We start from the raw sequence: 26,674 nt of genomic DNA, 5'->3' as shown, positions 1-26,674 counted from the left end.
GCTGCGAGTGTGAGGGCGGTCAGCGTAAGCCGGGCTGAGGCTGCTTTCGACTGGTGGTTGAGGGGTTCGACCCCTTTTCCTTGCGTGTGGTGCCACAGAACAGACGCCCCTACTCCCGGCCGGCTGCGGACACGGCCGGCGCTTCTCAGCGCGGGGCAAACTTACTGTCCCGCGGCGCCTCCACCGCGCCCCGCCCCGCCCCTCCTGCTTGCCAATTGGAGGCCCGAGCTCAGCCCCCACACCGCCTAAACCAACCAGAAGCGCCAGAGAGAGGCGGGGCCGGTATCTCCTCCTTCCTCCGGAAAGCGGAAGCGGAAGTGACGTTTGGGGAAGGTGGGGGCAATCATGGTGCCGCTGGGGAGGGGAGAAGCTGCCGCTGCCGCCGTTGCCGGGAGCCGCGGAGGTAAAAGGCGAAACTAGACGCGGCCTGGGCTCGGGGCTTCCCGGGGGGCGCGGGACTTAGGCTCCCTCCTGAGGCATTTCCCAGTAGAGACCCCACTCTGGTCACCATAGGGACCCCACCCCTCCTCCGTTTCCATGGGGATGGGTATCCAGCCCCCCTTGCCTGTTTCCATGGAGACCCGGACCCTGCCTCTCTTCGCCCGGCTTGGAGCCCCCCAGCCTGTCTTCGGATTTTTCCGTGTAGCCCTGGCTGGGGGCTGTCCCAGTCAGGTTCCTTTTCCCAGCCTTCTCTCAAGGGTGCTCCGTTTGTACTACTCGTGTGCCACCCTCAAGCCTCCTGGTCTTGTTTGTTCCGGACAGTTGGGTCTCCGCTTAGCTGCTGATGGTGCCGGGGAAGCCCTGAGGGGCCGCCGGTGCTCTTATCTCTCCTCCGATGCAGCGAAATGTGCATCTACCCGGGTTGCATAAGCCAGAGCAAGGGGTCGGGCCGGTTCCTCCCGGATCCAATCCCTTGGCCTGTCTCTGGTAACGACCTCTCTGTCTAGCCGCCCCACTCCGTAAAGGTTCACTTTCTAACCCAGGACAGAGGAGAGAGAGAAAGTGTAAAGCCAGACTGAAAACGAAAAGTGATGTGCTGATTATTTTTAAATTTCGTTCTGCCTGCCAAACCCAGATTTGTAGAACCGGTGTGTTTGCAGCTAAAGGAAGAAGAACTAATCCAGAACAGAAAAGATTTCAAATTTGGTATCCTTCCTGTGAGAACATATCTTTTGAAGAGAGGATGTCTTCCCAAGAGAGTATATCTGCAGGTCTTTCATTCATTTAACTGACATCTCCTGAACTCCTAGTGTCATCGTATTGTGCTAGGGAGAGTAGAAACAAAAATAAGACTCACCATTCTCTCGCCGCAGAGAGCACACTATACAAGCATGGGTCTAGTGGACACCACATTGTTTTAGGAGATAAATAGATATAATGGTCTTCTTTGGATATGCCTGACTAGGGATCAGACCGTCTACCCAGAAGCTGAAACATCTGTTCTAGGAAGGAGGGAATGAATTCACACTTGCTTTCCCTACTATTACCAGACATTGTGCTTTAATGAACATTATCTCTTTTACTCTGTGTAACAACTCTGAGAGAACGGGGATTACCAGTCCCACCTTATCCATAAGAAAGATGGAGCACAGAAAAGTTACCCAGGTACTAAGTGGCAAAGCTGGAATTTGTGGGTAGGTGACCCTGCCTCCAAAGTTCCACTTCCACAATGGACTACACTGCCTCGTGGTCTAATCTGGGGCATATCTGAATGGGGTTTTCTTACTTTAGGATGTGTAATAACTCAGCCTTGAAGCAGTTTGTCCTCTTCTCCCCTTTAAGTTTGGCAGTAAGGCATGTTTGGAAGGTCTTAAGAACTACTTATTTCTTCAGTTGGGGGTGTGTGTGTGTGTGTGTGTGTGTGTGTAAGGCATTGCTTTTCCTTTAAAATAACTTGATGGTTTCAAAGTTAAACTTTAAAAAATATGATTCCCAAGGAAGATGATTTTCATTTACTTTGGCCTCTTCTTCAGGTGAGAGGAAAAATGTGCCCTGTGGTTGCCAAGGAGGTCCCAGGGTATGGCTCTAACTCTGGCTTTGTCCTCTTGCAGATAGGTCATTACCTTTCCATTTCTCACAATTGGGCTGAGCACGATTGAACCATGGGGGAACACAGTCCGGACGACAACATCATCTACTTTGAGGCAGAGGAAGATGAGCTGACCCCCGATGACAAGATGCTCAGGTTTGTGGATAAAAACGGACTGGTGCCTTCCTCATCTGGAACTGTTTATGATAGGACAACTGTTCTTATTGAGCAGGACCCTGGCACTTTGGAGGATGAAGATGATGATGGACAGTGTGGAGAACACTTGCCTTTTCTAGTAGGGGGTGAAGAGGGCTTTCACCTAATAGATCATGAAGCAATGTCCCAGGGTTATGTGCAACACATTATCTCACCAGATCAGATTCATTTAACAATAAACCCTGGTTCCACGCCCATGCCAAGAAATATCGAAGGTGCAACTCTCACTCTGCAGTCGGAATGTCCAGAAACGAAACGTAAAGAAGTAAGTAAAGCAGTGGGTGAGGGCCCAGGTTTGCTTTGGAGAAAAATCCTTACACAACTCGCATTGGCCGTTTTAGCTGGGGAATAAAGGAGTCCCTGGAATGAGGACCTACAATGGCTTTGCTTGTCCGCAACACATAATGCTTCATATTTTGTTGTGACTGCTTTCTGGAACTTTTGGTTTGTATAGCCATATTGAAATTTGAGAAAGCTAATTTATAATTTTTCACCTTTTCTTGCCCACATCATAAAATCAAATAGAAATTTCATTGAGGTAAGTCCATGTTTCTGAGGCTGAAATAACTAAATTTGGCTTATCTCTGGGGTGTGTATAAATGATTTGTTTGGGAGATGAGTATCTGCTGAAATATGCTTTATTTTTGTAGTGAATATTTGATGATTAACAAAGCCTCGCTTTCTCTTGTAAGAAATTCAGGCAAGAGACAGTAAACGAGAGCAGGTGATCTAAAATAAGTTTTCGTGCTCATACTTAGCTACTGTGAGTAAGGTAATGTATGTCACAATAGTTGGAAAACCGTAAAGCATTGTGCAAATTGTACTGGTAGTGATCATCAGCAGAATGATATGGGTTAAAGGTAACGACAGACATTATCTAGGAACTGATTACAGGTCAATTAGAAAAAACAGATCACTGGTAATTGCAGCGTCAGGGACTAAATGTAAACTGTTACCAAACAGACATGGGATAAATCGCTTAGCAAAATATTTTTTCTCTTAGGCTGTAATTAAGGCCTTGAAATGGGAGAATTTTATTATTCATGCCATATGGCTTTCCCATGACTAGCCGTAGAATCTCAGAGCTGGAAGCAACCATAGAGAAACCAACCGTCCTGTCCTCCCTCCCACCGCATGCAGGCATTTCTCTACAGCATCTCTGACATTAGTTCATCTGGTGTCTGCTTGAACACTTGCAGAATGACGAGAGCTCAGTGTTTCCCTGCTCAGCCTAATCCATTTATTGGCCAGCTCTGATTGTTAGAAAGCTTCTACTTGTATAGAGACAAAAAACCTGCCTTCCTGGAGCTGCCGCTCACTGGTTCTAATTCCGCCTTCCTGCGCAACAGCAGGTTCAACCTTCCTCTCCCAGGACAGATCATGGATTTCTTTGAACATCATGGATGTCTCTTTATCTTCTCTTGTACAGGCTAAACACCTCGATTTACTTAAATAGTCCTCTTTGACATTTTCCCCTGATTTCTCATCAGTCCGGTCACCTTGGATTGTGTGAATTCCAGTTATCCGACGTCTTCTTAGAAATTCATAACTGAGCACAATCTCACAAGTGTGAGGCAGCCAGCACTGAATAGTGTGTGACCCTTATCTTTTAATCTGGACACTGTACTGTAATTGCTGTATAGGCTGTATTTTATTAGCAATGACAAGCTGTCGGCTTGTACTTGGAAACCTCTAGAATAGTGATTCTTAACTGGGGGCAGTTTTGCTCCTCGGAAGACATTTAGCAATGTCTGGAGACATTTTGGTTGTCATACTGGGGAAGTGCTGCTGCAGTCCAGTGGGTAGAGGCCAAAGATCCTGTTAGACATTCTGTAATATACAGGACAGCCCCCTGCAACAAAGAATTATCTGGGCCAAAATGTTGATTGGCTGTTTTCCAATAAAACTGTCTTTGCAAAACAGCCAGTCGGCTAGATTTTACCCACTGGCTGGAGTTTGCCAACCCCTGGATGAGAACATAGGGAGCTTAGGGAATAGTTGAAAAGAAGGATGGACAGGTAGCAGAGATCCAGACATGGAAGGTGGTGATAACATGCTGAGGGCTTTGGACTGTATTGGGGAAATAGTGGGGAACCATTGAAGGTGTCTGAGCCAAGGATTCATATGGTTAGAGTAGCATTTTAGAAATATTGCTCTGGTAGCAGTGGTAGCTTGATTTCCCAGTTAGGAGGGGTTGTAGTTTAGATTTGGGGTTTTGTTTGAGTCTGGTGAAGGGTCATGGTCTTGTGTTTGAAGAATGAATTGTGTATGATTCAAAGGATTCATCCATTCTTCTAAGTATGTTGGGTTCTTCTCTTAGTTCAGGGACCCCACGGATGATTGATGGAGCTTCAGGACTAGGAAGCAAGTAGTTAGAGTGCACCGTGATAGGTGCTTTAACAGAGGCCTGTTCAGCATGCTATGTCAGACTCTGCTGCTCCCCTCACCTTCCGGGAATGGTGAGTCCCATCAGAGGAATCAAGAAGTCTGGAAGAGGAGAAAGTTTGGTGGGGAAACTGATGAGTTTGTTTGGAGTACAGTGAATGTTTAGTCTTTGAGGAAAAGTGAATCAAACAAGTTGAGAAGCCCTTTGGAAATGTAGATCTGAAGTCAAGGAAATGGCTCAGGATTCACAAATGGGCAGTAGGTCAAAGCGTGGGCAGTTTACTCAAGACAGGAGTTTAAGAGTTGGCCAGAGAATGTGAAGGTTAAAAAGAGAAAGAGGAACCAGAGATCACATAGTCAAAGAGATGGGTGGAAAACGGTGTTGTGGAAGGCGAGGGAAGAGTGTCAAGAAACAGAACTATTCTGTGTGACCCTGCAGAGGGGTTGGGGGACCCAAGAGAAGCCACTGGTTCTGTATCTGTGCCATTGATCACACCACGAGAAGTTTTTCGGTAGAGCACTGGGTGGGGGCCGAGGCCAGCTTCCAGTGATGGAGAAGTGAGTGGGTGGTGAGGAAACCGGAGGAAGGAAGTGTCAAGTTGGTTTAGGGTTTTTTTACTATGGTAGTTGGAGGAAGAAGAGTGATGAGGTAGTAGCAGCTCAAGGGGTGGGGGTGGGGGGAGGGTGAATCATTTCTTTAGCACAGAAAACTTGAACATGGCTTAGAGCCTAAACTGCAGGCCATCCCCAGTTAATGATTACTATGTGAAAGCGCTTCGAGCACAAATGTGTGGGAAACATTAAGTTGAATCAAGACAGAGGTTTGTTTATTACGGAATTTCTCTGAATTATTGATGCGCTCATTACTACGGAGGAAGGAAATGCAGAATTCTCCAAATGTTGTGAACTTGGGAAACCATTTTCAGGTCTTATTTCCAAGGTCAGTATTTTGTGGAACCCATTTTGGGAAATGCTGATCTAGACAGAAAAGGAGGAGATGGTAGGGCGGGAATGATTATGCAATCACTTATATGAGCTGTCACTTTCCCACTACAGGTCTTGACTTACGGTGCGGTTATGTCCCGATAAACCCATTCTAAGTTGAAAATAGTGCATCGAAAACACCTAACCTACGATCTCGTAGCTTAGTCTAGCGTGTCTTAAACGTGTTCAGAGCCCTTACATTAACCTACAGTTGGGCAGAATCATCTCAAAGCCAATTTTATCATGATGTGTTGACCAGCTCATGTAATTGATTGAATACTGTACTGAAAGTGACAAACAGAATGGTTGTATGGGCACAGAATGGCTGGAAGTATATCGGTTGTTTACCCTTGTAATCTCATGGCTGACTGGGAGCTGTGGCTCCCTGCTGCTGCCCAGAGTCACATGAAAGTACCCTACCTCATATCACTAGCCCGGGAAAAGATCCAAATTCACAATTTGAAGTACAGTTTCTCCTGGATGCATGTCGTTTTCTCACCATTGGAAAGTGGAACCATTATAAGGTGGGGACTGTACTTGCAGCCTGGGTGACTATTCATGTCTTCAGGTCTTGTTGAGTAGATAAGGTCAAGAGTACTGTGAGCACCTTGTTCAGTCTACTGTGGATTTAGCTCACTGTACTTTTATCCCACCATATCTTTCCATTCTGTCCATGAAGCCTACATGGAAGATTCTAGAAATTTTAAAAAATCAGTTGATGTGAGGGAGAAGCATCAATGGCTTTTAGTCTTTGAAAATGTTGCTTATTGAGCAGACCTTCAGGGGACTTGACTTCCTGAAACACCATTTTACTTTAGCTTTTTCTTTAACAATAATTGGGGTGGGGAGGACACTGAAATTCATTTAAATGGTCTGAGAGGCCAATGTTATGACTATTTGATAACACTTTTCATGATTTCTGTATTCCCTCTTTTCCCTTTTTTTTTTTTAAACTTGGGCTTTTTCTTCCTTCATCTCCGTGTACAGGTATTACTCTTGAGAAATCACATCATTTGATAACTAGTTAGTCTTCTTGGCCTCGCAAGCAGCTTATTTTCTGAGTCAGATTTTAGCCTGATTTTCCTGTTCACCCCTGATTGTTCCATTGTTTCCTGTAGTGTATAGTTGGCTTACCTGTTACTTCACTTTTTTCCTAAGTGCTTGTCTTGCGTAAAAATAAACCAGCCAGAACCTGGCTACAGATGCTGTCTTCTTCCACGGGGCCACTGGCCATTCTGACTCTAATTTCATGTATCTTATTTTCATACTTGCTGTCTTACTGCCAGCAAGTATGGTAGCTTTGAGAAATCTCCAATCAAAATATGTCAATCTACACAAGATGAGCATTCTAAAGAGTTGTTCCTTTCGTGCCTTTCTCTTTTGGGTTTCTGAGCAGCTGGGTTCATGTAGTCCGTGGTTTCCCAAACTTTCTTGCATCTGTGTCTTCCTGAGAACCTGCCAGGACCGTCTTGTCACCTGTTCACCTACCTCTGTACGAACCACACTGGTGAACGTTAATGTACCTCCTGGGGCTAACTGACCTTGCCACTTTGCTGCTGAGTAATTGGCTAAGAAGTCAAGAAAGCCGGGAAATCCTATATCATATGTGTCCTTCATGGCGCACCAAAATATTCTGGTACATCGATTGGAAAAGAGAATCTTTTTTTTTCTACCAAGAAGCACAGTTTCAGAGATGCTTTGTGAATTAGGCTGCTTGCTATATTAGTCAGTGACACTGCAAGAGGAGTTTTGGCTTTTTTCTTAGTGTGGCAAATTTTAAATATAAGAATAAAGGGAGGGGCACCTGGGTGCCTCAGTAAGTTAAGTGTCCAACTGTTGATTTCGGCTCAGGCCACGATCTCACGGTTCCTGAGACGGAGGCCCGTGTCGGGCTCTGTGCTGACAGCATGGAGCCTGCTTGGGATTCTCTCCCTCTCTTTCTGCTTTTCCCCTGCTCACATGTGTGCACTTTCTCTCTTTCTCTCTCAAAATAAATAAATTAAAAAAAAAAAAAAAGAGGGGCGCCTGGGTGGCTCAGTCAGTTGAGCGTCCGACTCTTGGTTTCAGCTCAGGTCATGTGAGTTCAAGCCCCACATCGGGCTTTGTGCAGCTGGAAGCGCAGAGCCTGCGTGGGATTCTCTCTCTCTCTCTCTCTCTCTCTCTCTCTCTCTCTCTCCCCCCCTCTCCCTCTCCCTCTCTCTCTCCCCCTCTCCCTCTCCCTCTCCCTCTCCCTCTCCCTCTCTCTCTGTCCCTCCCCCACTTGTGCTGTCTCTATCTCAAAATAAGTAAATAAACTTAAAAAAAAAAAGAATAAGGGGGAAAATTTGATTCTAGTGTTTTGCAATATGTCCTTTACTTTGGGAGACCTAGTTCCAATCTCATTCCTCGTTATGAACCCCTCAGGCAGTGGAATGATCCACTCTGACAAATGTGGATGTTGCTGACTCTCCCAGAGGGGAACTACTTGCTTTTTAGCCTTTGCAAACTGTGATTACATGTCTTCCCAGGCTCCCTTCTGAACTCCCACAGAATTGCCATTCAGAGCTAGGACTTGAAATTCTGGCGTTCAGGATCCACTCACTCTTTCCACAAGCTTTTACTTATTATCTACTTTTGTCAGGTATCAGGAAGGTCAAAGAAATGATCCCTGCCCTGGAGGGCTTGGACTCCAGCAGCGAGACTGCTGGAAGCTGTGTGTGCGGGATTTGTAGAAGCCAGGGCAAGAAGCATTTTCCGTTTACCACCAGGAGAAGCCATTTATGCGTGCTTCCCTGCACGCCTGCGTGTGTGTTACACACCTCCTCGCGGCCATCGGCATTTCTGTCACTGAAGCCCGCTGGCCTGGAAAAGGGACGGAGGTGGTTTTGTGTACATACTGGTTTTACAGCATGGTGCTGCAGAAATCACAGGTCTCAGATTCACGTTTTATATAAGCTGTACCTATTGGATATTGCTAACATTTTGCTATTGTAGGACATTGGAAAAAGAGCCCACATTTTAATGTTTTTCTCTTATTTAAATCAAGCCTGTTTCTTAAAATTGTTTCTTCTGTGAAGTGCAAAGGGATAATTTAGACCCAGAGTTCCATCTTTGTTCTGCTTTATTCTGTGTGGCCTTGGGCGAGCTGCTCTGTTTCCTCTTTTGTAAAATTGAAATAAAAATATCTCATTGCATTTTGTGAAGATTAAATGAGATTTATTCATACATAAATATACAACAGTATGTGCATAAAACATCTAGCACAGTGTGGTCGTTCAGTGAATGCTCATTTACTTTCTGTCCCTTGTAGGCCCACGCAGTTTTTGAAGGAGGTGCGGAGGTAATCTCCAGGTTATGAAGAGGTTGAAATGGCCTCTGTTAGGAACTCTTTGGTTCCTAAAAATGAGGTTATGAGGGGCGCCTGGGTGGCTCAGTCGGTTGAGCATCCGACTTTGGCTCTGGTCATGATCTCGCAGTTTGTGAGTTCGAGCCCTGCGTTGGGCTCTGTGCTGACAGCTCAGAGCCTGGAGCCTGCTTCGGATTCTGTGTCCCCCTCTCTCTCCACTCCACTCCTGCTTGTGCTCTGTCTCTGTCTTTCGAAAATGAATAAACATACAAAAGAAAATTAAAAAAAAAAAAACAAGAACCAAGGCTATGAATTGTGGTTGGGTTCCAGGACAGCCTACAGAAGTCCCATAACCCCTAATTCACTGAACTATTGTATTAATATCACTGTGGAATGTGAACCACTGTTTATGATCAGGAGAACATGTTTTTAGCCCTGCTGCGGAACTCTGTGAACACCAGCCTTCATCACTGGTAGTCTGTTCCCTTTGACTTCCTTAGCCACCCGGCCACTGAAAGTTACTTCCTTGGTGGGCATTTGGAGCACCAGGCAAAGCTGAGGGCTCATTAAAAAAACAAAACAAACAAACAAAAAAAACACCCTTTTGGGGCGCCTGGGTGGCTCAGTCGGTTCAGCGTCCGACTTCAGCTCAGGTCATGATCTCGCGGTCTGTGAGTTCAAGCCCCACGTCAGGCTCTGTGCTGACAGCTCGGAGCCTGGAGCCTGTGTCGGATTCTGTGTCTCCCTCTCTCTGCCCTCCCCTGCTCATGCTCTGTCTCTCTCTCTCTCTCTCCCCAAAATAAATGAACATTAAAAAAAAAAAATTCAAACACCCTTTTTTGGGTGCCTGGGTGGCTCAGTCACTTAACTTTCCAACTTTTGATTTTGGCTCAGGTCATGATTTCATGATTCGTGGGTTTGAATCCCGCGTTGGACTCTGTGCTGGCAGCACAGAGCCTGCTTGAGATTCTCTCTTTCCCTCTCTCTCTGCCCCTCCCCTGCTCATGCCCTCTTTCTCTCTTTCTCAAAATAAATGTTTCTCAAAATAAAGTAACATTTAAAAAATAAAAATAATAAAAATACTTTAAAAATAAAAAACACCCTTTTTATTGAGCTATAATTGACATCTAACATTATATTAATTTCAGATGTACAACATAATGAGTCAGTATTTGTATACATTGTGAAGTGATCATCACAATAAATCAAGTTAACATCGGTCACCACACAGTTGCAGTTTCTTTTCTTTTTAAAAAAAAATTTTTTTTTTAATATTTATTTATTTTTGAGACAGAGAGAGACAGAGCATGAACAGGGGAGGGTCAGAGAGAGGGAGACACAGAATCTGAAACAGGCTCCAGGCTCAGCTGTCAGTACAGAGCCCGACGCGGGGCTCGAACTCACGAACTGCGAAATCATGACCTGAGCCGAAGTCGGATGCTTAACCGACTGAGCCACCCAGGCGCCCCTGCAGTTTCTTTTCTTATGAGAACTTTTAAGCTCCCTCTTGGCAGCTTTCAAATATACAATATGGTACCATTAACTTTAGTCACCATACTGTATCCTGCATCCCCGTGACTTAATGTACTTTATGAACCAAGGGGTCTTCTAGCCAAGGAATAAGGGCTCTGATTACACTGGTGGTGTTGGGAGGGTAAGATGCCTAGCAACCGCTGAGTACCTGCTGTGTACTAGTCACTGTGTTAGGGGCTTCCACATAGTTTTGTATTTGATCTTTATCACAGTTTATAAGCTAGGTACTTATAGCCCTCATTTTACAGATGGAAAGAAAAACGGCTTAAAAACATACAACTGGCAGGTGGTAGGAATGAGGTTTGAGCTAAGGGCTTTCTGGATGCCAAAGCCTGTGCTTTTCTAACAAACGCACCACCTTTGTAAAGACATGGGGGAGACTGGCCACCGAGGCCCGTTAGCTGTGGAAAGGGCTGAGCATCGAGGAGCAGCAGGGCAGCGTTAGTTCTGCAAGGGTAAAAGGCTGAGGTGTGGGAACCGCCGTGTGAATTCAGCTCTGGTTAGTGGGCAGTGGGAGGCCCGATGAAGAAATGGGGGCAGTCAGAGCTCTTGCATTTCTACGTTGAGCACTGTGGTTACACATTGTGGGGTAGAAGAAATGAGATCGGTGCCGGTCTGGAAACAGAGCTGGTATTGGGGAGAAGGGTGGGAAGTCCCTCGTGTTGAGGAGGACTGGCCAGGCCAGTCGTTGGTTTGTGAGAATGTTTAGGCACTAGGTGCTCAGGGCGAAGCCCAGTCTTTTTTCTTTGCTGAAAAAAAATGTAAAAAAAAATTTTTTTTGCTAACGTTTATTTATTTTTGAGACAGAGAGAGACAGAGCATGAACAGGGGAGGGTCAGAGAGAGAGGGAGACACAGAATCCGAAACAGGCTCCAGGCTCTGAGCTGTCAGCACAGAGCCCAACGCGGGGCTCGAACTCACGGACGCGAGATCATGACCTGAGCCGAAGTCGGATGCTTAACCGACTGAGCCACCCAGGCGCCCCTGCTGAAAAAAAATTTTAAATGTTTATTTATTTACCTTGAGAGAGAGAGAGAGAGAGAGAGAGCACGTGCGCTAGCACACGTTTGAGTTGGGGAGAGTCCGAGAGAGGGAGGGAGGGAGGGAGGGAGGGAGAGAGAGAGAGAGAGAGAGAGAGAGAGAGAGAGAGAGAGAGAGAGAGAATCCCAAGCAGGCTCCATGCTCAGCACAGAGCCCAACATGGGGCTCACTTTCACGAACTATGAGATCACGACCTGAGCCGAAAGTCAGAGGCTCACTTAAGAGTCAGAGGCTTAACTGACTGAGTCATCCAGGCGCCCCCTTTTCTGAAATTTAGGCTTTTGTCTTCTGGAGCCCAGTGTTTAATTTTCTTGTTGTTTGCTTATCTCATTTTCCTTTCCTTCTCTGACTTCTGTTGACTTAACCAGGCAATCGTCTTTGTTAAACATTTCTCTATTCTAGAACTATTCAAAACACCTTGTAAACCAACATCAGTTCTCTGAAAGCTCATGCTTCTTGCTTTTGATAGTATTGGACCCCATCCTCAGTGAGCCTACCGTGTGCCTGCTCTGTGCTCATTACCTTAGGAATGAACAAGTGTCAGAGGCCTCACAGGAAAGTTAAAATGAGTCAGTTCTTCAGCTCTTTTAGAGAAACGCATTCTTTATTATCAGTGGAATTGTTAGTGACTTTATGTTCGTATTATAGATAATGCTAGTTAATTTCAAGAGGCGAATGAATTATGTGTCACCTCTCCCTCAAGTTCTTTTTTTTTTTAATTTTTTTTTTTTTAGCGTTTATTTATTTTTGAGACAGAGACAAAGCATGAACGGGGGAGGGTCAGCGAGAGGGAGACACAGAATCTGAAACACGCTCCAGGCTCCGAGCTGTCAGCACAGAGCCCGACGCGGGGCTCAAACTCACGGACCGCGAGATCATGACCTGGGCCAAAGTCGGCCGCTTAACTGACTGAGCCACCCAGGCGCCCCTCCCTCAAGTTCTTTAAATTCAGCTTGAGAAGCCTTTCTCAGTGGTCCCCAAGTCTAAGTTAGATGCTTTTTCTCTGTATTCCTATTCTCACATCCATTATCAGCACAACTTCTCATGCCATTCTGATCTGTTTGATTCTCTCTCTTTTTTTTTTTTTAATGTTTGTTTATTTATTTTGAGAGAGAGCGCGAGCAGGGAGGGGGCACATGGTAGGCTCACTGAGAGAGGGAGAGACTCCCAAGCAGGCTCTGCATTATCAGTGCAGAGCCTGATGCGAGGCTCGATCTTACGAACCGTGAGATCACTACGAGAGCTGAAATCAAGAGTCAGCCACTTAACGGACTGAGCCACCCAGGTGCCCCTGTTTGAGTCTCCTCTTGACGTTGAGCTCCTTGAGAGCAGGGACTATCTTTTCTATATTCCTAGCACCTTGGACAATATAAGCCCTGCAACATAATTTTTTGAAAGAATGCAGGCGTGATAAACCTTACTTGTATTTAAATGTACCACATGTTGCAATACCTCTTCTCTGTAACCCTGAGAACTTACGTGTTTTTTGCAACTTCCTGTTCTGATCCAGTTTGAGGAGGTTTAGCTTTCCCTTTTGTGAAACTTGGTGCCATTTTAAAACGATTCTGAAAGACACAGGGTAATGACTTCCATTTACTGCCTGCCTTCTGATGGGGTGAGAGAGGGCTCGTTTCTTCAGCGTATTATTAGGGAGCAGGCATTTGCCTTGGCAGTCCACCTGGCTGTCCCACCTTGAGACACAAATGTCTTCCCCAGTCCACGTCCTCTCTCAGTTTTCTCTCCCGTCTCTGTCTTCGCAGTCAAGTTCCTTGAAAGAGTAGTTACATTCATTGTCTTCTGTTGCTTGCCTTTCCCAGACTTCTCAAGAGTGTAACATTTTGGTTTCTCTTCTACTCCTCCAGTGAAGCTAATCTTGCCGGGGCACTTACGACCTGGCAAGTTGGCCATATCCAAGGAAGTTTTTTTTTAAGTTTATTTGTTTTGAGAGAGCGAGAGAGAGAGAACACATGAGCAGGGGAGGGACAGGAGAGAGAGAATCCCAAGCAGGCTCTGTGCAGTTTTGTGCAGAGCCCAACGTGGGGCTTAATCTCATGACCTGTGAGATCGTGACCTGAGCCGATATCAAGAGTCGCTTAACCACCGACTGAGCCACCCAGGCGCCCCTCCAAGAAAGGCTTTAATGAAAGTCATCTCTGCTGCATTTGACCCAGTTGACCATCCTTCCTTTGTTACTCATCACCTTTGTCACTACTTTCCTCTACATTAAATCCTGCTGGTTTTGTTTGTTTGTTTACTCCCTCCTTCCTTCCTTCCTTCAACAAACGTGAATGTAGTGCCGCTCATCCACAAGGCTAGCCACAGAGGCTGTGGCCAGAGACAGACATGGGCCCTGCTCTCATGGATCCTACAGTCCACCAGGAGAGTAGCCACTCATTCACTGAACTCAGCAAATACTTATTTAGTGCCTCGTGTTTTCCAGCTACTGCCATGCCTACCAACTAAAGAGGTATTGCTATAAAACATTCCTTGAGGAAGAAACTTTTAATGGAAGCTTGCATTGGCCAAGTAAAAAACCTGGGTGGGAATAGGGGTTGGCAGGGCAAGGAGACGGGGAGCGGTAGTTAATTATTGATGGTGCTGCTACTTATAAAGTTCTCAACTGCTGTCGCATCTTAAGAATGAGAGCCTGCCCTTATCGCTCACCATTGTTGAAGCGCCCTGGTTGAGACACGCTGCTCCTTCATTGCGGCAGCCATAGTCCTGCTTCTCACTTCCTGGTCGGTGACTGTTTTGAAATCTCTACCTGGCAGAACCAAAGAGGTTTTCAGTCTTGATGGGAAGTCAGGATATATGTGTGAGAGGATCATTAACAGCATGGGCTCGGTGCCGAATGAGTGGTATAGTTAAATATTATTGGATCAGAGAAGGGCACTGTCACTCACACGTGGGGTGATCGTGGCAGGCCTTGGAAGTAGTGAGGCTTGAATGGAAGGAAGAGAGAGACTTAGAAAAGGAGAGAAGGAACCAGACGTTTCCAACAGAGAGGAAGGAGAGGCAGAGGCAGACGAGTGGGAATTCAGTGTGGTGATTGAGGAAGGAGTCCTGTTGCTGTAGGCCTAGATGGAACCTACTGTTGGACCGGTTCTGGAGTAATGTGGTCAAAGGCAGAAGGGGACCTATGGTGGGGGAGGGGGGGGAGGGGGAGGGGGACTTTGAATATCAGGCAAAGGGACCTTAACATCTGAGCATAGAGATGGCATGTGGAGAACACTGCTTTAGAACAAATCTGGCAATGAGTGGCTTCAGACCTACTAGGCACTGAGACATGATAATGCCCAGCCCAATAATTCAGTTCCATGGATGTTTACAGAGCACCTCCTGCACGTCAGGGGGAAGGTGAGGAATGAATAATACGTGGGAGAGCACTTGCTAAAGACTTGTGCAAGATTGTTGGGGGTTGGGCAGATGAGAGAAGGAATGAGAAGGAGACTGGAGGAGTCAGGGCTCCTCCCACCCCTGCACCCACAGGCTTTAGGATTTGGCAAACAGTGGCCCGTGGGCCAAATCCATCCAGATGCCTGTTTTTGTAGAATGGTTTTTATATTTTTATTTCTTTTATTATTTATTTATATTTTTTATTCTTTATTTTTTAAATTTACATCCAAGTTAGCATATAGTGCAGCAATGATTTTAGGAGTTTATTTCTTAATGCCCCTTACCCATTTAGCCCATCCCCCTCCCATGACCCCTCCAGTAACCTTTGTTCTCCATATTTAAGAGTCTCTTCTGTTTTGTCCCCCTCCCTGTTTTTATATTATTTTTGCTTCCCTTCCCTTAAGTTCATCTGTTTTGTATCTTAAAGTCTTCATATGAGTGAAGTCATATGATATTTGTCTTTCTCTGTCCTCATATGAGTGAAGTCCCATGATATTTGTCTTTCTCTGACTAATTTCGCTTAGCATAATACCCTCTAGTTCCATCTATGTAGTTGCAAATGATAAGATTTCATTCTTTTTGATTGCCGAGTGATACTGCATTGTATATATATACACCACATCTTCTTTATCCATTCATCCATCGATGGACATTTGGGCTCTTTCCATACTTTGGCTTTGTTGATAGTGCTGCTATAAACATGGGGGTGCATGTGCCCCTTCGAAACAGCACACCTGTATCCCTTGGATTAATACCTAGTAGTGCAATTGGTGGGTGTAGGGTAGTTCTATTTTTAATTTTTTGGGAGAACCTCCATCCTGTTTTCCAGAGTGGCTGCACCAGTTTGCATTCCCACCAGCAGTGCAAAAGAGATCCTCTCCACATCCTCGCCAACGTCTGCTGTTGCCTGAGTTGTTAATGTTAGTCATTCTGACAGGTGTGAGGTGGTATCTCATTGTGGTTTTGGTTTGTATTTCCCTGATGATGAGTGATGTTGAGCATTTTTCATGTGTTGGTTGGCCATCTGGATGTCTTCTTTGGAGAAGTGTCTACTTATGTCTTTTGCCCATTTCTTCACTGGATTATTTGTTTTTTGGATGTTGAGTTTGATAAGTTCTTTATAGACTTTGGATACTAAACCTTTATCTGATATGTCGTTTGCAAATATCTTCTCCCATTCTGTCTCTTGCCTTTTAGTTTTGCTGATTGTTTCCTTCACTGTGCAGAAGCTTTTTATTTTGATGAGGTCCCAACAGTTCATTTTTGCTTTTGTTTCCTTTGCCTCTGGAGACATGTTGAGTAAAAAGTTGCTGCAGCCAAGGTCAAAGAGGTTTTTGCCTGCTTTCTCCTCGAGGATTTTGACGGCTTCCTGTCTGACGTTTGGGTCTTTCATCCATTTTGAGTTTATTTTTGTGTATGGTGTAAGAAAGTGGTCCAGGTTCATTTTTCTGCATGCCGCTGTCCTGTTTTCCCAGCCCCACTTGCTGAAGAGACTGTCTTTATTCCACTGGACATTCTTTTCTGCTTTGTCAAAGATTAGTTGGCAATATGTTTGTGGGTCCATTTCTGGGTTCTCTATTCTGTTCCATTGATCTGAGTGTCTGTTTTTGTGCCATGGGTTTTATATTTTTAAATGATTTTTTTAATCAAAATAATAGTATTACATAGTGAAATGATATGAAATTCAAATTCCACTGTCCATAAAAAAAGTTTTTCTGGAGCACAAGCTGGCTTGTCCATTTAGATATTGTCTATGGTTACTTTCACCTAACAGCGGCAGAGGTGAGGGGTTGTAATAGAGTCTGCGTGGCCCACAAAGCCTAAAACCATCCGGCCCTTTATGGAAACCTTGTCCATCCTTGAGTCACACCCGCCCTTACCTCAGTCCCTCCGCTCTGAAACTGCCTGTCCCTCTTCCCACCTGAGGCTTTTCCCTCCGCCAGGCTTTTAACGATCCTGTTCTTTATATTCCTCTTAGACTCTCAGCTTCTCTTTTTTCCAAAACCTTTCTCCTTCCAAATATGCTCAGGACCTGCCCTACTTTTAAGAAAAAATCTTCAACTCAGAAGTCCACTCTGGCTCCTGCTGTCCATCTCTCATCTCTGCCTCCACTTCATCTTTGGTTCATTCACCTTGACCCAGGCTTTGGGCCGTAGCAGTTCATTAAAACTTAGCCTTGTTAAGTAACTAGTGATTCCTAGCTGCTGGATCTAGGAGTTTCCTCAGACCTATCTTGTTTTCTCAAGACATTTCAGGTTTTGATCATTCTTCCTTGAGATCCTTTTTCTTTTTCTTTGTTTTTTTTTTAAATTTTAAAGTTTTATTCATTTTTGAGAGAGAGAGAGAGAGAGAGTGCAAGAAGGGGAGGGGCAGAGAGAGAGGGAAACACAGAATCCGAAGCAGCCTCCAGGCTTGAGCTGTCAGCACAGAGCCCGATGTGGGGCTCGAACTCACAAACGATGAGATGGTGACCTGGGCTGAAGTCGGATGCTTAACCAACTGAGCCACCCTGGCGCCCTTCTTTTTTTTTCTTAATTTTTCTTTTTTAATTTTTTAGAGAGAGCATGAGCAGGGCAGAGAAGCAGAGAGAGAGGGAGAGCAAGAATCTCAAGCAAGTTCCACACTCAGTGCAGAGCCCCACGCAGGGTTTGATTCCATGACCCTGTGATCATGACCTGAGCCGAACTCAAGAGTCAGACACTCAACCATCTGAGCCACCCAGACACCCCCTCGAGATCCTTTTTCTCTTACCTTCTGTGCCATCATTCTCCTTTGTGTCTCCCTGTTTCCCCAGCCCATTCCTCTACCCACCCAGCAGTGGCTTCACTTCTTTTACAAGCACCTTAAACATTGGTGACTTTCTGAGCTCTAGCCTTTGTCCTCTTACAAGAGCTACTATTGTATACTCACTCTATGCCATTCACTATATTTAAATGAATTATGCAGATTATTCCTGATCCTTACAACAATCCTAAAAAGATAGGTTTTCTTTCCTCCATATTGTAAATAAGGAAAGTGAGGCTTAGTGTACTTAACAAGTTTTCTCAAGGTTACACAGTAAGTGGCAGAGCTGTGCTTGAACCTGGCCTGCTTTGGTATGCAGGTAAAGTCAGCTACATGTACCAGGGACTCCTGCCATAGGCATTCCTTTCAGTTTCCAGCCTGTATGTCTGACTGTCCACTAGACGTTTCTACCTGGAAGTCCTGGTAGCACCTCAAAGCCAACTCATCATCTCTCCTCCATCCCCATCCAGCCCCAGGTTGGTGGTGTGCCCATCTGTTTAGTCACCCAGGCCACACTCTTGACTGAGGCTTTATCTCTCCCTAACCCCTTCTGCTCCCCAGTTGCCACTGCGGCCAGTCATTCCTCCTGCTTTAATTTCTCTGAAATTCATTTCTCACATTGTCTACTCTCGCTTGCTGTTCAGGTTTTTCTCATCTCTCTCCTGGACTATTGTCCCTCTTCTCCTAGCCTCTACCCCTTCTTCTGTTCTCTTACCCTTCCAGCCCATCCTCCACTAGGCTACCAGAAGGATCTCTCCTAAACTGCAGATCTCATTTGTTGCTCCCTTGGTTGAAACCTGTTGGTGAGTCCCCTTTGTCCTGTTCCTCTACTCCACAGTTTGACTAAGGAGGCCTCACCTTATTTTTCTAGATCTTTCTCCTTCCAGCCTCATACGTACTGCGAGTGTGTTTGTGGTTCACTGTACCAGCACTCCTATTTCCCTGCAGTTCCCAAGGTGTCACCTCTTTCTGGAATGCCCTTCTCTTCCTGGTTTATCTGAGAAACACCTTTTCAGTGTATCCCTAAAACAGGCAAATGACAAACACTTCAATTCAGAGAGAGTACCTCAGCTTCTGAGCCTTGACTGTTTACAGTCTTTCCAAGAGGGGTTAGGTTTCCCCTTTTTGTATTCCCCAGGCACCTTGGGCGCGTATCTGTTGTCAGACTCAGCACAGTGTATAAACATTTGTGCACGTCTACCTCCTTAAAATCGGCACTCCTTCAAAGCAGAGATCTTTGTCTTGTTCACTTGTTTGTCTGTGGCATCTGGCTTGTTGCCTGGGACCTGGTAGTTCAGTAACTGTGGAATGAATTACTAGCAGTGTTGTTGGAGATGTGGACTGAGGCTTGGGAGAAGGATCGGAGTCAACGGATGAAGACGTTCATGAAAGCTGAAGAGCAGACAATGCTAGCACCCTGGTGTGTGTGGCATCAGATCATTTACAATGTATTTTCACAAACGTCCGATCTCATTTCGCTCCTCGCCAAAGCACTGTGAGACAGGCAAGGCAGGCATTAATACTCGAATTTGAGGAATGAAAAACTGAGGCTCAGAGTAACGAAATGACTTGAAAGGTCCCGAACATAAGTGCCAGAAATTACTCCTCCCCCAGCCACGTCTCATGCTGCTTCCCCTGAACTGGGGCAGGTATGGGAGGGTCTGGGAGATGGGAGATAAGTGCCAGAATAAACCTATTTATCAAAGGAGTGCCCCGGAGAAGAAGATAAAGAGAGCCCCAAGGAATTGCTGTGTTGTGGAGGATAAGTTTTTAGGAGGGGAGGGCATCACTGATGAGATAGTTTTGCAAGTAAATGAAGGAAAATGGAAAAGGATGGAAGGGTTTGACCACCAGGAAGTGCAAGAGAATGTCCTGCAGTGAAACCAGCTTGCTGAGTTGCCAAGTTCTTAAAAGGAACGTGTGGGCACCGAGGGAGAGGGAGGCTCACATGTGTGCCACCCTTTCTAGAAGCTTGGTGGTGAAAGTGAAACTGAGAGGCTGGCATTTTGAGAAATGTCATACCAGCAAATACTCCAAGAACTCCATGGTACAGTATTTTCATTTCATAGACTGGAAATCACACTGGGGAAATAATGCTGGATGACTGAGTATATCAATATTAAGATATTTCAGACTCACTTTAACGTTGGCCAGTTCCAGTCAGGGTGGGGTGCCATAGGGCAGGGTGTTTAATCAAGCCTTAAGACAGAGCCAAAGTGGTGTTTCAGTATAGGTAACTGTAACAGTAGAGGCCCACCTTTAGAGGCCAGATGGGTACTAGAGTGTGGAAACCCCCTCCTTCTATTCATTGAGAGTATTCGTGTACCTACAAGTTCATCTCGTGCCCGTGACTTGTTATTTGTTGTTCAGAAGTGATCTGATCAACGGGAAGATTTCCCCGCTTTGTTGTTAGAGGCTGTTTTCTGTGTTGACGGTACAAACCTCTGTGTGTCGTCCACATCTCCTGGGGAGGCAGACTCTGGGGGAGAGCAGGGCCCTGGGCAGCTCTTTCGCCCTGTTGATGAGGTGTCCTTTGTGCGCCAGGTAAAGCGGTACCAGTGCACATTCGAGGGCTGTCCCCGCACCTACAGCACAGCGGGCAACCTGCGCACCCACCAGAAGACTCACCGGGGAGAGTACACCTTTGTCTGTAATCAGGAGGGCTGCGGCAAGGCCTTCCTCACCTCCTACAGCCTCAGGATCCACGTGCGAGTGCACACGAAGGAGAAGCCATTTGAGTGCGACGTACAGGGCTGTGAGAAGGCGTTCAACACTCTGTACAGGTCAGCCTCCTCTCCACCCTTTGACCCTGACTTTGTGATGGCAGAGCCCTCTCCTTGCCCTGCACAGATATGCACTTCCAGGGCTTGAAAGAGCATGGCTGGGCTCACCTGTCTAAAATTCGCTGGGGGATCTTATTACTTAAAGATCGGCATATATTGGGTTGGTGAAACAGGATAGTACATTTGTGTTTAGATTTGTATTTCCTGGAGTGGCATAGTAGCATGGGGATTTTAATACTTGGCCTAATAGGTCCCCTTGGCTCAGGATCTTGGTACTAAGGCTTCTGTCACCTTCTTTCCTTCCTCACCTTGAAGCTAACTTTTTTCTACCACTCATTGGCCAGTTCTCTTTCACACTGTTTGTGTCAGGAGACTTGTATTAGTCTTCAACTTTGGGTCTAAAATAACAGACATAGCAAGAGCTAACACTTGTGAAGCATTCATTGTGCTCAGCACTGTTCTGTGTGCTAATCCTCACAGCAGTTATAAGTAAGTAGAAACATAGAGAGGTTTTAGAACTGGTTCAAGGCCCCCATCTAGTAGGAAGTAGGACCAGGATTTGAGTCCCAGGCAGTCTGGTGGCAGAGGCACACTCCTACCACTCTGCTGTGGACTTCTCTGAATTTCTCTCTGAGCAAAAAATTTTGGATCTCGAATTCTTCTGCACTGGATCCAGAAACACATTGAGCTGACATGGGTCAGAGGCTCTGTAGCGTATGATGCCAATGACAACGGGAAGTGTTCTCCGGCATATCTTGCAGGCTGAAAGCACATCAGCGGCTTCACACAGGGAAAACGTTTAACTGTGAATCTGAAGGCTGCAGCAAGTACTTCACCACACTCAGCGATCTGAGGAAGCACATTCGAACCCATACAGGAGAAAAGCCATTTCGGTAAGTCTTACTGTTTTCTGTTTGTCACTGACCGTGTTTCAGCTGGGTGTCTCGATGTCCCCTCACGTTTTTCAAAGCAGAAGGAAAACTCCCCACGCTAGTTCTTTGGGGGTGTTGGCTCTCCCCGGCATGGCTACGACCAGCTGCGTGCCGGAGGGGGAGCAGTGGCTTCTAAGACCATCCTTACTCCAGACTCGGACAATGGCCTTTCTGCCTCCTGCTTTTCCTTTGTTTTCAAGAAGCATTTGTTGAAACTCGCTTACGTGGGCGGCACTTTTATCAGTGCTAGAGAAATACTGCGATCCACTCTCTTCTCTTGAGAACTTAGTCTGGTGGGAAAGAACCACAGGTAACTGGAAAGCTTACAAGACTGAGGTGCTCAGAGGACTTTGAGCACAGGGGAAGGGATAGCTACCTAAAAATTGAGGTGGGGAGAGGAGGAGGAGATGAGGGGTAAGAGTGCTTAGGCTAGCGGTGCAGGTATTTTATTCTGTTACCTTAGTTGTTTTGTAATATGTGTGTGTATACACAAACATACAGGAGCATCCATTTTTGTCTGTATATTTCTATCTCTATATATTTGTGCACATATGTGTATTTAATACATCCACGTGTAAATGTATAAGCTTGAAGGAAGGACATGTATCATCTACTTTCTTCTCTGCTCATAGCACATAGCATGGTTCTACAAATAAATAAAAAGCTAGAGTATTTCTTTTAAAGATCATTTATTTATTTTGAGAGAGAGCATGCGTGTAAACAGGGGAGGGGTAGAGAGAGAGAGAATCCCAGGCAGGCTCTGTGTTCAGAGCAGAGCCTGATGCGGGGCTTGATCTCATGACCGAGAGATCACCACCTGAGCGGATGTCAGGAGTCAGATGCTTAATCGACTGAGCCACCCAGGTGCCCCAAAGCAAGAGAATTTTTTATTTAGGTGGTAGGTAAGCTGTATACCCAATGTGGAGCTTGAGCTCATAACTCCGAGGTCAAGAGTTGCATGCTCTACCTACTAGGCGCCTGTAAAAGCAGAAGTATTTAGATTCTAGTTGGTTACTCACCAGGTTCTGTGAAGCTTGGGTTACTTCTTTCCCCCATAGTGGGGGACTCTGATTTCTATTCAATCACATGTATTTTTGTGATGATTAAAACTGTTAATTTTTCTTGAATATTAGATGGGACTTTAGGCACAATGATTATATATAATTAAAAAGTAAAATGCTCCAGAGAAACTTTCTTTTTAAGGAAATTAAATACTTTGGCTTACAAGAAAATGCATTCATTTATTCATATAAATAGTTATTGGGGTGCCTGGGTGGCTCAGTTGGTTAAGCATTTGACTCTTAGTTTCGGCTCAGGTCATGGTCTCACAGTTCGTGAGATAGAGCCCTGCATGGGATTCCACTCTGATGGCGCGGAGCCTGCTTGGGATTCTCTCTCTGTCCCTCTCTCTCTCTGTTCTTCCCTGCTTGTGCACGCTCTCTCTCTCAAAATAAATAAAGTTAAAAAAAAAAGTTACTGAGGCACCTGGGTGGCTCAGTCGGTTGAGTGTCTGGCTTCAGCTCAGGTCACGATCTCACGGTCGGTGGGTTCAAGCCCTGCTTCAGGCTCTGTGCTGACAGTTCCGAGCCTGGAGCCTGCTTCGGATTCTGTGTCTCCCTCTCTCTCTGCTCCTCTCCCGCTCACTCTCTGTCTCTCTCTCCTTCAAAAATAAACAAAGATTAAAAAATTTTTTTTTAAAGTTATTACTGAATGCCTGCTGTGTGCAAGAACTATGGCAGATGTAAAGAACTACATGGACCCCACCCTCAAAGAGTGTATAATCTAAGAGAACCGATAACAAATGGATACACATAGAGATAAAATAAGAATGGAAACAACAGATGCCATAAAAGAAGCACATAGATAAATGCCTCAGAAGTTCTCAGGAGGGGAAGATTACTTCTGGCTTTGGTTATCAAGAAAGTAGAAGAGAAAGAAGTGGATCTTGACACTGAAGATTATAAATTAGTCATTACGGCCACTACACCTTATATTATACAGTCAATGTAGTCGGGACTGATCTTGTCTTAGTGCTATATTGTAGGCTTCATGCCTGTATGAGAGCCTCTGTACGTGCTATCGATATTCCTGGTATTCCACTGGCAATAGATTTTTCGTATCGGCTCTGATCGTCAATAGAATTCTGTTCAGTAAGTCATCAAAAGGCTTTTAGTTTCAGAGCTCTCAACATGTGACTTGTAGGACAGGAAATGTTTATCCTGGGCCGTCAGTCCCCTCTGTTCCCAGATTTGTCACCTCTTCCAGTGATTTGTCTTCATTCCCATCTCAGAAACCAATTTCCTGTATCGGATCGCAGTGTTCTGAACGTTTGTTTTAGGTTGAGCTTGTATTTATAAGAGATGTTGAAGATAGAGATCTGTTTACCCAATGACTGCTGTTTCTCTTTGCTTAAACAACGTACTTAGGTGTGATCATGATGGCTGTGGGAAAGCATTTGCAGCAAGCCACCACCTTAAAACCCACGTCCGCACACATACTGGTGAGTGTAGACTAATTTTTACTTTTTATTTGAATCTTCATCAGACCAGTAAGTATCTGCGTTTCTGTCGAGACCTGTAGAGCTTTGTAGAAGAAGCAAGCCTAATCAGTGTAGCCTTTGCCTATAATGTTTGAGTTTCTTTCAGAGGTAAAGGACCTAAGATTGGACTCCAAAATCCAGCCTTAAGAAATGAAACCAGTATAGAGATTCTCAAAAAAAGAACCTTGGCGGGGGCGGGGGGGGGGGGGTACTAATCTTCTCTTTAAGGTTGCCAGGAGAAGGCCATTTTTGCTCTACATTAAGTTTTAGGGCTGAGATGGTCAACGTGTATTCTGTCCAACTCGTGGCGACTATGACCTGAACCCTCATGAGAATATTTACTTCCCTCTATTAGGGAAAAGTAGATGTCTCAAACCAGTGCAATGACTTTATGGTAATATTAACACTACTTGTCATTCTTGCAGGTGAAAGACCCTTTTTCTGCCCCAGTAATGGCTGTGAGAAAACATTCAGCACTCAATACAGTCTCAAAAGTCACATGAAAGGTCACGATAACAAAGGACACTCATACAATGCACTTCCAAATCACAATGGATCAGAGGTGCGCAGTGTTTTGTCTCTTGTTTCCATCTAGGCAACACGGAACAGCAGTGATTGTGTATCAAAATAAAAGGTCAAAATGTCTTCTTATGTATCTGTCAGTGAGAGGGAAGAAATCAGGGTCAAGATCTGTGTCTTGTGTTGGGATGGTGTCAGCCAGAGATTTCCCCAGGGTGCCCTGTGCCTCAGCTTTTGATTCAGCTCTGCCTCCTTCCCATCAGGTTTGGTCCAAGAGGTGTCTTAAAACCAGAGGTCTCAGAATGGCTTCCAGAGGGTCAGCCGGATGCTCTAAAAGGGTGTTATTTTCTCATTCATGTCTGTGAAATGGCACGTCTCTACTTAAGTTGGAGACACAAGTTACGCTTTTGCTTCACACACCTATTTAATCTGTCATTGGAGAACCAGGCAGAGTCTGGATGGTTTTTTGCCCCTTTATATCGTCCATGGGCCAGAAGGTTTGAAAGCCACTGACGGTGGGTGCTGAGCCACAGAACATGCCTCTGCAGAGTTTTAGACAGTCTGTCCATTCTTTGCCAGGCCTCCACCATATTTCCGTCTCCTCTGTAGCTCCATTGCAGAGAGGTGCCGGGAGAAATTTATCGTTCTTACTTCTAATGTGCTATTGGGCACTTACGATGTCTTTTAAACCTAAGAAGTGAGCGTTATTATTATCTTACTATTTCATAGATAAAGAAACTGAAGCACACTGACCCCCTTTTGAATAATGAGATTTTTTACTTAAAGTAGGTAATACAATTTTGATTTGGGGGAGAGACAGCATACTTTAATTCTGTGGTTTTCAATTTTTAAACAGCAAAGGATCCCTTCACATGGACTCTGCTCCTTTATTTTATTAGTAATAGTAATTAACATTTATTGAGTGTTTACCATGTGCCAAATACTGTGCCAAGTGTTTTTATATGTTTTTATATTATCTCACAAGAGCTCTGTGAGGTCAATACTGTTACTATCCCTACATTACTGATAAAGAAACTTGAGGCAAGGAGAAATGAAATAATGAAATGGTAATTATAGGTTTATAATTATAGTCTGATTCCAGAGCCTGGTTCTTGACCCCTCTCTTGTAAGAGGCAAAATGACTTTATTGTGAGGGCTGCAGCCGCTGGAGCTCAGCTGCCTGAATTCAGATCCAAGCTCCACTGCTGATCCATTAGGCAAATGGCATCTTTGTGCCTCAGTTTCTTCATCTGTGAAACCAGATAAAAATATTGAGATCTGAGAGTCTTTGTCTACTAAGCTGCATGCATTAAGTTGCGATCAGCATTTGTGTGATAATCCAGGGATGCTTTAATTGGTGACAGCCCCTAAGCACTGAGGCATCCCAGTGGACGATGCTCAGGTCTCGTCTTCTCTGGATCACAGCTCACTCCCCAGTGAAGGGAAACTCCTCTCGTCTCAGGCTCTCAATGCCATCTAGATTGCCTTTGAGTCCTAAATATAGATCTCCAGCCTGGATCTCTTCCTCAACTCTAGACTTGTACAGACAATTCTCACTTAGGATGGTTTGACTTTACATGTACAAAAAGCAATATGCATTCAGTAGAAACCATACTTTGAATTTTGATTTGGATCTTTTCCTGGTCTTATTGTGGGCCATATCATCCTCTCTTGTCATGCTGGGCAGTGGAACCAAGCCACACCCCCCACACCCCCATCAGCCCCGTGATCACAAAGGTAAATAACTGATAACACTTACAACTATTCCAGACCCATACAACTGGTCTGTGTTTTTCCCTGTCACTACAGTATTCAATCAATTACATGAGCTACTCAGCACTTTATTATGAAATCAGCTTTGTGGTAGATCATTTTGCCCACTGTAGGCTAACGTCAGCGTTCTGAGTGCATTTCAGGTAGGCTCGGCTAAGCTGTGATGTTTGCAAGTTTAGGTGTTCAATGCATTTTCGACTATCAGGACATAGCTGCACCGTTAGTTGAGGGAGATCTATCTGTTCAGCCTCCCTCTTCAACCCAGATCTCCTCTGTCTTCTCAAATCTGGTATGTCCAAACCTGCTCCTCCTGCGGTTTTCCCCACCTTGGTAAATGGCACCTCTGGTTTTTTTAGTGGCAAGCGCAAAAATCTTGGAGTCGTTCTTGATACCTCTCCCCCCGCCCCCCACCATACCCCACCTCTACCAGCAGAG

The 26,674-nt window shown here is 45.2% G+C and overlaps 1 protein-coding gene across 3 annotated transcripts in view; it reads left to right on the top strand.

Moving 5' to 3' along the window:
• The first annotated feature begins 281 nt into the window (after positions 1-281).
• The window catches only part of MTF1 (metal regulatory transcription factor 1), a 45,811-nt gene continuing 19,418 nt past the window's right edge, over positions 282-26,674 (top strand). For 2 of the 3 annotated variants that reach the window (XM_053211710.1, XM_053211706.1), the window contains exons 1-6: positions 282-403; positions 2,052-2,510; positions 20,238-20,476; positions 21,238-21,369; positions 23,835-23,908; positions 24,373-24,509. In XM_053211710.1, the coding sequence (XP_053067685.1) occupies positions 2,103-2,510; positions 20,238-20,476; positions 21,238-21,369; positions 23,835-23,908; positions 24,373-24,509 (990 nt within the window). In that variant the 5' untranslated portion in view covers positions 282-403; positions 2,052-2,102. The other variant, XM_053211708.1, reaches the window with a different exon arrangement.

Source organism: Acinonyx jubatus, chromosome C1 (assembly GCF_027475565.1).
Source record: "Acinonyx jubatus isolate Ajub_Pintada_27869175 chromosome C1, VMU_Ajub_asm_v1.0, whole genome shotgun sequence".
Taxonomy (NCBI): Eukaryota; Metazoa; Chordata; class Mammalia; order Carnivora; family Felidae; genus Acinonyx; species Acinonyx jubatus.
The sequence above is the reverse complement of the archived record's forward strand: the minus strand, read 5'-3'. Positions and strand labels throughout refer to the sequence as shown.